We start from the raw sequence: 10,424 nt of genomic DNA, 5'->3' as shown, positions 1-10,424 counted from the left end.
TTTTAATTTTTATTCATGTGATGGAGATCTTGGTTCTTGTGCTGATGTGCTCTAGTCTGGTTGTTGTTGATGCTTTGTGATGAGAAGCATCATTTATTTATAATTTTGTTCATTTCTTTAGTTTTTTCGTGCAGCATGAAGATGCTGTAAGCTTGTAACTATTACATTTGATTATTCAATGAGACTGTAATAATGCCCGGTGTAATAGTGGAAAACTTGAGTGGCAAAAAACTAGCAACGCTTGTTGCCGTACTCCTTGTTTGTCAATTCTGTTGCTTTTTATTTGGTGGATTAATTGGTAAGTATTGGAAGAATCTAGGATATGACTATATTTTTCTGTTTTTCTTTTAGAACATTTATTTGTTACTGATCACGTTTGATAAACTTAAGTTATAATGATCCCATTCTAACCATTACAGGTTCTCTGTGCCTTTTACTTGAGGTTATTCCATGATTCATCTCAGACTCAGTCACTCAGTTGTTCTATCTTGGTCTAACGCAAGTTTGAACTTGATTTGAACTCACTGCTTTTATTAATTCGCTAACATTAGACATTAGAGTCATTCATTAATTTTGATTCGGAATTATTGTTTTATTGAAATATAAACCCACTGGTTTGCGGGTAAAGATTTACTTAAATTAGGGGCTGCACTTTAGTATATGGGACGCGGAATCTAGCATTGAGACCTACATAGATCGATAGAGGAGATCAACCATGTATAACTTTGTTGTCGATTTCCAAGGATCAGCTGAAAAAACATGGCGGAAAGTTAAAAATTTTTATATCAATTTTTATTTTCAATAATTTTTTTATGGCTAAAATATGTTTAAAACTAGTGCAATCTTATGTAAAATTTGACGAGGAATCTAATTTCAGGTTCGTAACTTCAGTAGTTTTTGAGATATTGCAAAAATGTGTGAAAAAGTGCAAATTTTTGGTTTAAAAGAGGTGAACCTGTTTGCATGGTGATTGATAGGTATTTTAAACTATTGGATTTAGTAGAATGAAAAATTCTAAAGAAAAAATGTCCAGTCACTTGATTACCTAAACTCAAAATTGTTCTAGATATTTGGGCAAATAAAAATATTGCAACTCCATTTTTTGCTACCTCGGAACTTAGGTTAGAAAAAGCTTAGATTGGGGAAAGCTTAGGTTAGGAGGAGTTTGGATCAGGAAAAGCTTAGGTTAGGGTAATCTTAGTTTAGGAAAAGCTTAGGTTGGGAAAAGCTTAGATTAGGAAAAGGTCTGGTTGGGAAAAAGCTTAGGTTAGGGGAAGCTGGGTCTGAGAAAAGCTCAGGTCAGGGAAAGATGGGTTAGGAAAACTTGCATTAAAAAGAGCTCAACTTAGGAAAAGCTTAGGTTAGGAAAAAACTTAGGTTAGGAAAAGCTTAGATTAGGGAAAGCATAGGTTAGGAAAGAGCTAAGGTTAGAAAAAGCTTAGGTTAGGGGAAGCTGGGTCTGGGGAAAGCTTGGGTTAGGAAAAGTTTGGATTAGAAAAAGCTCAAGTTAGGAGAAGCTTAGGTTAGGGGAAGCTGGGTCTAAGAAAAGCTTAGGTTGAGGAAAGCTTGGGTTGAGAAAACGTAGATAAGGAAAAGCTTAGGTTAGGAAAAAGTTGAGGTTGGGTAAAGCTTAGGTTAGGGGAAGCTGGGTTTGGGAAAAGCTTAGGTTGGGGAAAGCTTAGGTTGGGGAAAGCTTGGGTTAGGAAAAGCTCAGATTAGAAAAAGTTAAGGTTAGGGAAAGCATAGGTTAGGAAAGAGCTAAGGTTAGAAAAAGCTTAGGTTAGGGGAAGCTGGGTCTGGGGAAAGCTTGGGTTAGGAAAAGTTTGGATTAGAAAAAGCTCAAGTTAGGAGAAGCTTAGGTTAGGGGAAGCTGGGTCTAAGAAAAGCTTAGGTTGAGGAAAGCTTGGGTTGAGAAAACGTAGATAAGGAAAAGCTTAGGTTAGGAAAAAGTTGAGGTTGGGAAAAGCTTGGGTTGGGTAAAGCTTAGGTTAGGGGAAGCTGGGTTTGGGAAAAGCTTAGGTTGGGGAAAGCTTGGGTTAGGAAAAGCTCAGATTAGAAAAAGTTAAGGTTAGGAAAAGCTTAGGTTAGAGAAGGCTGGGTCTGGAATAAACGTAGGTTAGGAAAAGCTTAGGTTCGGGGAAGCTGGGTCTGAGAAAAGCTTAGGTTGGGGGAGCTTGGGTTAGTAAAACTTAGATTAGAAAAAGCTTAGGTTAGAAAAAATCTTAGGTTAAGAAAAGCTTAGGCTATGAAAAGCTTAGATTAGGAAAAATCTAAGGTTAGGAAAAGCTAAGATTGGGAAAAGCTTAGGTTAGGAAAAACTTAGGTTAGGGGAAGCTTAGGTTAGGAAAAGCTTAGATTAGGAAAAGCTTACATTGGGAAAAAGCGTAGGTTAGGAAAAGCTTGATTTGATTCAATTATTTTTACAATATTTTAAAGCTTCTGAATTGCATTGGAAGCTGAATAAAATGTGATCTCAATATCGGTCTGCACTATGCCTATGCAAACATATTGAACTCTTCTAAAGCTAAAATACTACATTTTCTTGTATTTTTTCCAAATATCTTAATAATCTATAAAATTTTCTAACCTCAAATCTATTTTAATGAATTCCCTGCAAAAATCCCAATGAGATTTAGCCAATTAAGTAGTCACTAAAAGTAGTAAAAAAAATTAAATTTGAGAATTGAAGAGTATTGAGTGTGCAATTTTTTTTATTTTCCCAAATATCTCGAACAATTTTGAGTTTAGGCTATCAAGTGACTGGACATTTTTTCTTTAGAATTTATCATTCTACTAAATCCAATAGTTTAAAATACCTATTAATCATCATGAAAACAAGTTAACCTTTTTTTAAAGCAAAAAATTGCATTTTTCTGCACATTTTTTGTAATATCTCAAAAACTACTGAAGTTACGAACCTGGAATTAGTTTCATTTGATTCCTCGTCAAACTTTACATAAGATTGCACTAGTTTTAAACATATTTTAGTCATAAAAAAATTATTGAAAATAAAAATTGATATAAAAATTTTGAACTTTCCGCCATGTTTTTTCAGCTAATCCTTGGAAATCGACAACAATGTTATACATGGTTGATCTCGTATTGATCTCCTCTATCGATCTATGTAGGTCTCAATGCTAGATTCCGCGGCCCATAAACTAAAGTGCCCCCATTATTTTACCAGTATCACAATATTACTACTATTCTTGCTGTCTACTTTGGTGGTGACACTCTGTAGATGTTGGAAAGTCATCTAACCTATTTCTTATTACCGACTCGTAAGCCTATAGAGCTTCTGTGGATATCACTCTGAAGAAAGAATTGAGCTAGATTCCCACACACCAGTTATTTATTTATTATATTTCCAACGGTATACACCAATTTCAAAAGAATACAATAGTAAGAAGATAGACAAAAAAAACAAGACAAATATAAATATGAGATAGGCTACATAACATAAAGTCAAATAAGTAACTTAGCAATCATTCAGAAGTATAACAACTAATAACAGTAATATGAATGAAATATACAAATATGCATTAGAAACTATTAGCGCAAATTCAACAACTTGAAGCAATTGCAAATAAAATATTTTTAGCAATAGCAAACACAGTAATTCAACAGCAGCAAGCGCAACAATAGAATAATAGCTATAACAATAATACAATAACACTAACACTGTAACAAAACACAGTCAACTAATACAAATGATAACAAAATAGGAAAAAATACCAAAAGTGCAATGAAACAAGCAAAAAAAAAGCTTTCAATACATTGGAACTCTTCAAAATAGAAAAGCTATAGACCCAGCTGTAAAGCCGCTCTCTTGAAAGCCATTGCAGACACACCAAAGAATTCTATCCCAGCTGCAGCAGCCTCACAGCCCGATCGCAATACCAATAGTATAGTCCACTGTTATAGGCATAGGCAGTAGTATGAAGGCGTCTGCGGAAAATGGTCCTGGAACAGTGACAGTGAAAGTCACCGACACAGTGAACATTTAATTTCCATGAGACTGTTCCCACTCAGCACGGTACATAGCGAGAATGAATAGTCGTATTTGAACTTATGCTAATAATCTTCTCTCTGGTGTGTGGGACCCAGTTGAAGGTATTATTTCACATCAGTGAATGTGTCCGGTACAATGAAAATATAATTTTCATTTGTTCTAATGAGACTATTCAAACCGCTTGGCCGGGCTGAGTGAGAATAGTACTTTAAGAACTCATTAAAAATTCACTGAGACGGACACGTTCGCTGATATAGGAATCCTACTGATACGTGGGAATCAACCTTTATACCGGAGAAATAATTCTACAAAATATGATGAATTTGACTGAAAATTAATCCGACTGGCTTATCTAATAATATAAAGTAGAGCGATACCTAGAAAGCTTCAACAGCTACCTAATCCAGATTCTCTTCAACTAATAGTAGAGGTAGATTCAATTAGTTCAATCAAGTCAACATCAAAATGAATTAATTATAAATTGCTTTTGTTTATGACATGGACATGGACATACCACTCGGGCATGTACAAAAGTGAACATGTTAAAAAAGAAAAAATTGCCATGTCAAGTAATTTGTAGTCTACATGTCAACAAAGTAAAATAAAAACATCATAATAAATAGTGTTACATGCATTGCAACTAACCAACTTAATTTATTAAGACTTGAGTTGATATTTACTGTCGAAATTGTGGCAAAGGTAACTTATTAGAACTTTTTTCTAACAATTTGGTTTAATTGAAATTGAATAATTCCATTCCAACTAAGTTATTCCACCAACAACAAAGAAATAGCTGTTTGTTAGTCGAACTGGTCACTGACGAGTCGGTAGAGGTTACTCGTCTATTGTTTGTTACTAAGATTGTGTACAGCATCACATCAATGACTCTCAGTACTGTAAGAATAATTATAAGTAAACATAGATTCCGTTTCTAATTTGTATTTCGGATCGATCAATATAGTGATATAGCAAAATGATTTAATTTTTGAAAATGAATTATTTATCATTTGTAGCACCTAAACCATCGATTGCCGATACCGTATTGGCCACGAAATGCCATGATTCTGGTAACAATTCTGATGCTTGGTTTTATGTGAGAGGTAAAGGAAAATGTAAATCTATCGATTTACATACATTCAACACCGAGGAACACATGATGTTGGCAAACCAAATAGTTTTCGCTTTTCAGGTATTTATAGCTTCCATTTTTCAAATCTGCTATTATTACTTCTTATTAAAAACTCTGTATCTTTTTCAAATCTAGTAGTTTATTTGCATTGTTCTAGTCAGTAGCACAATAATTGTTGAATTATTCATCTCCATATTCCCGAATATTCATTATAAAATATCTATATTTCATTCAACGAAGGTTTATAGAGGTAAATTGTGTGACAATTTTTAACCCCGCAGCTCTTTTAGGGTGTAACCTTATCATAACTTTGAACCCCTACACCCTGTGATGAAGAGGTGATGGTCTCAAGGTATCATTTCCTGGTTTTTCACATATATCTCGAAAACTATGCGTTTTGAGGACATGACCATCCTAAAAAAAACATTGAAGCTTGCAAAATTTTCTTCAAGTTTTATCTGTTAAATTTTGTTTATAGCTTGTGCAGTTTTCAAGATATCCGCTCTCGAACATTTTTTCAAAAAAATTGCAGAATAAATGCTTGATGATTGTTAAGTTATTTCGTTTGTGTTTTCACTTTTTTCTGTCAATACGAGTTATGATAGGTATTAGGTTATAGATTCTGTTCATATAAACCCTTGATGACTCAATTATATCGATTATGGAAAGTGATCCAATTACTACGCGACCCAGAAATAAGATTAATGAAATCTGTGTTTTTCCAAGTAACACAGTATTTGATGCACTATATTCAAGTTTTTCACAATGGATCTAGGAAATAGATCCATTGATTGCTACTATAATCGTTTCAACTGAAATTATACATTCTTTCGTGATGGGTTATTATCTTATTTCACTTATACTGGGCTTCATCTTGAATGTTTTACTGAGGGTGAATTTCACCAAATTCACGTTAACGTTTCGCTTAGTAATTTCCAGTTAACACTAAAGGACTCGCCACACCAAGCTCGCCAGTACCGCCGAGGTAGTACCGCTGGTGGTAGTTTTCTCGGCTGAGCACGCCACACCGAAAAACGTCCGCTAGCGGTAGTCTCCGAGTAGTGAGTCTAGTAGTGGGGGGTGAGACGTACTAGTGTGTTGTGTTGCAAGGAGGAGAGGTGCGCATGCGCTACCTCTTCGAATCGCCTGCCATGTATTCAGGTTGAGCGCGCCACACTGAGCTCGCTTTGTCCGCCATACTACCTCTCAGCGAACTTTTGTTGAATCGCCTAGCAAGCGGTCGTAGGTGGTAGTGCGCCGTACTACCGCCGCGGTAGCGAAGTCGGTGTGGCGCGCTCAACCTGAATACATGGCTAGCGATTTTTAAAACTTCGCTACCGCCGCGGTAGCGAGCTTGGTGTGGCGTGCCCTTAACTGATGACTTTAACGTAAGATTAAGGGCCGGTTTCCGAGCTCGGCATTTAGCTAAGTTCTAGACTTTAACTGGCTTTAAACTCTGCAGTCAGAAAATTGGCTTACAGTATTGTATTGTAATATTCATTACCGATACAAAATTTACCAATGAAAATAACCCAAGACCTTATTGGGGAGAACAGATTTATAAGCCCTTATTGTATAGAATGTCATAGAGAGTATTCTCCCCAATAAGGGCTTTCAACATACTTCCATAGTATATTAATTGAAAATGAAGTATCTTGATATAAAATTTGTTTTAATTAATTTAGCATAGAGAACATATTTTCAAAAGAATTGAACCATCTATATTTGAGCAGTGTTAACCAAATTTACAAGATATATGTGTAAAAACTTTGGATCTTCATATCTCAGAATGATAGTTTTGAGTTACAGCCCTTATTGCACCTACCGCCTCAATTTTAAAGAGAATTACAAGTCACATTTCACATCTTTATTGAACATAATAAATTACTGAGATTACCGGTACATCAATCCCTTATCTGGTTACTTTTTTTATTTATACTATTTCAAGTCTATCACAACTAATCCTAACTTTTTGGCTAACTGTCTGACTATCGTTTGTGAGGTAATTTGTTTCTTGTCAAGAAGATCTAATAGTCATTATATTTTGTAGTAGGCAATACAACGCTCGAGAAGTACTGACCAGAACTATTGTTAAGTTGCAAAAAAAAAAGATTTTACTCAACGATAATTCCTTTTGCCTACTACTTTTGCTAGTTTGCCGATGACATAGAAATTTTTTATAGTGGTAGAAATCCTCAGGATATTTACAATAAGGTAGTTCAGGACCTTGTGCTGCTGAGTGACTGGTGTTTTAAAAATAATATGGCATAACATGCTGGGGTGGAACCTTTAAAACGTTGATAAAACCAATTAGAACTACTCAAAATCACTTTATAAGAATAGTTCTGAAGAAACCAAGGCGTGAAAGCTCTTTTCCACTTTATAAAACAATTAGGGCCGGTTCCCGAGCTCGGGATTTAGCTAAGCTCTAGACTTCAACGGGCTTTAAACTCAAGTCAGAAAATTGGCTTTCCGAGTCAGAGCGTTAACGTAGTCGAGGACTTAAATAATAGACTCTGGAGTTTAGAGATCACGTTAGACCCTGGAGTTTATAATTTCACTTTCTGAGTGAAGGGCTTATATGTCCAGCACTTGAATTAGATTCTCGCCTCTTTCCGAGTCAAGGATTTATCAAAAATCCTTAAGTCCAGGACTTGAAACAGCGTGATTTTAAACCCTCGACTGGGGTAGGGGTTAAATTCAAGTTCTAGACTTAACTGAGCAAACACAATTTAGTTATTGTTTTGGAGTGCATAAAAAGCCAAATAGATGTCATAGAATACCTAAATTATTTGGATTAGTCCATCTAAATTCATAATTTATAGTTTGCAACTTCATTTTGGAATAAAATTGTATCAGAATTATGCGTAAAAAACTAACCTCATTTTACGACTGTGACATAACCTAAAAATGTTCAAGCAAAATAATACAAGGATTGCCTTGGAATTTATATTCCAATCTGAATGTTATTGATCAATGTCATATTCAACATATTAATAATAATATAACAATAATAAATTATTATTCCAGTTTTTTTTAAACAAATACGCTTTCAAACTCAATAGCCTAATGAAATTATTATTCCAAAATCACTGGTTAGGATTAATGATCAATAAAGTTAAATCAATTAAAAGAAATGAAATGTTTATTCATTCACCTTTCAAAGAGTGAAATTCTAATGAAATTATTATTCCAAAATCACTGGTTAGGATTAATGATCAATAAAGTTAAATCAATTAAAAGAAATGAAATGTTTATTCATTCACCTTTCAAAGGTTTTGCTTTGAATAGGCCTACTAAGAAATCGAAACGTATTTTTACAAAATAGTTTGGAGAGCATGCTCATTTGAATTATCCCGCTGCAATCAGCTGTTTTCGTTTTGCTATAATGCCAACAATACAACAGCAAAATATTGTGAATTCCCCTCATGTTTACTGTGTTAAAGTCCTGGACTCAAATAAGTCGAGAACTTGATAGACTCCGGAGTTTAGAAGATAAAATCGTGACTCAGAAAGTCAATTTAGACCCGAGAGCTTATTTTAGTCCTGGACTCTGTAAGTCCAGAACTTATAGATCCCGATCTCGGAAACAGGCCCTCAATGTCTTGCTGGTTCAGTATCTTTTTGTATTCAGGGTTCTGCGATTATTCTATGAAAAAAGTGGAAATACGGGTACAGATAACTTGATTTATAATACTAGACGAGCAGTTTCAAATTTTTTCAGATCTCAAAAAGTTAGTACAATGATTTTCAAAAATTCTTTTAGTTACTTGGGTACACAATATTTTATTAGTTTGCCAATAGATATCAGGAAATGTAATAATAAGAATAAACTTTTAAAGAAAATTAAAGCATGGCTATGGGTCCAAACGGCTGTTGATGTTCTAAGAATTAACCCGGTATGAAATTTTTGGTATTACTGTTTATTTAGAGTTGATTATGTTGATTAGAAATTCATGAATCCAGTTGTCTTTCAGTTTAGGTATTGTTTTGTATGCTGCTTTGTTTTTTTTTTGTTAATTGTATGTTTGTATATCATTGTGCTGTACGGAGATCTACTCATGTATGTCTTGTTTTATTTAATTTTTTGCTTCTTGCTGGTTATTATCTTGGCTTGTTGAGAATTGTGATTAAAGTTTACAGGATGCTACAGACGTCGTGCGCTAAAATGTCTGTAAAGTGATGAACTGAACTCCAAAAAAATTAATCTATGTCTTAACAATTTAGTAATTACAATTGAATACATTACTAACAATGACCACACAACTTGTCAAAGTGGTCATATAATTTCCAAAACTTGAAATGAATGTCAAGTGAAATTTATGATGGAAATAAAATTATTTATTGTTTATACTAAAAAATAAGAACTTCTACTGCCCCACGGATTCCTAGTGTAACTAAAACTTCATTAATATTGGTAGAGACGAATAGTAGTATACTGTATTCTGTACTGTATGTTGTATGTATTGTTTTTGTATCTTTATTTATTTTGCGTGTTCTTGTGTTGAATTGTATAAATTGATTGATTTTATTCGTAGTCAAAGATTTTGAAGAGGTGATAGGTCAATTTTATAAATTTAATTCAATTTTTTTCAATTCAATTTATTAATTGAGTAGAGATTATCCTACCGTACAAATTCTAGTAATTCATAATATTTATAGTGCAGTTCTTTTAGTTGTATAATTTAGTAAATTTAAATTTGGCTATATTGTTTTAATAATTTTTCTATAAATCGTTTTTTTGTAAATAATAGTTTTAGTTAGGGCTAATCAAATTTCAAAAGCTACAGGATGTCTTCAAGCCATTCTGTCAATGTTGGGTTGCCTAAAGCTAACAAAAGAAAAAAGGACCCAACATTCACGGACTGTGGGAAAACGCATTTAAGCAATCATATTGAGGATTAACATAATAATCAAATTTTTTATCGTAAAAGCCGCAAATGAATGATTGAAACATATAACCTCAACAAACTACTTTCAACATGACAGAACGCCGCCATTTTTTCTTAACGACAGATTACAGATGGTAACTGACCAAATTTCGCCGGTTAACTTTATAACGTCTCATTAGCTCAAACGGCGTGTGGTGAAATCCAGTTTTGTCATTTAAGGGATAACTAAAGTTTGCGCTTCCTCTAACGACAAGTTTAGTTCCTGGCGAAACCGGGCCTTAAGTTGGTCAATTTTGCCAGGGTTATTTTTTTAGATGCTTTCCCAGTTCTCAAAGAAAAATCTCAAGGGACAGGCACATCTTAGAATCTAGGAGGACATAGTACTCGTGAAATA

General features: G+C 34.1%; 1 protein-coding gene across 2 annotated transcripts in view; it reads left to right on the top strand.

Annotated features, from left to right (window-relative positions):
- LOC111058070 (protein wntless-like) overlaps positions 1–10,424 on the top strand; it is a 94,239-nt gene continuing 83,815 nt past the window's right edge. For both annotated transcript variants that reach the window (XM_039441571.1, XM_039441572.1), the window contains exons 1-2: positions 1–298; positions 5,023–5,198. In XM_039441571.1, the coding sequence (XP_039297505.1) occupies positions 193–298; positions 5,023–5,198 (282 nt within the window). In that variant the 5' untranslated portion in view covers positions 1–192. The remainder of the gene's footprint in view (positions 299–5,022; positions 5,199–10,424) is intronic.

The sequence above is a fragment of the Nilaparvata lugens genome, chromosome X (assembly GCF_014356525.2).
Source record: "Nilaparvata lugens isolate BPH chromosome X, ASM1435652v1, whole genome shotgun sequence".
Taxonomy (NCBI): Eukaryota; Metazoa; Arthropoda; class Insecta; order Hemiptera; family Delphacidae; genus Nilaparvata; species Nilaparvata lugens.
The sequence above is the reverse complement of the archived record's forward strand: the minus strand, read 5'-3'. Positions and strand labels throughout refer to the sequence as shown.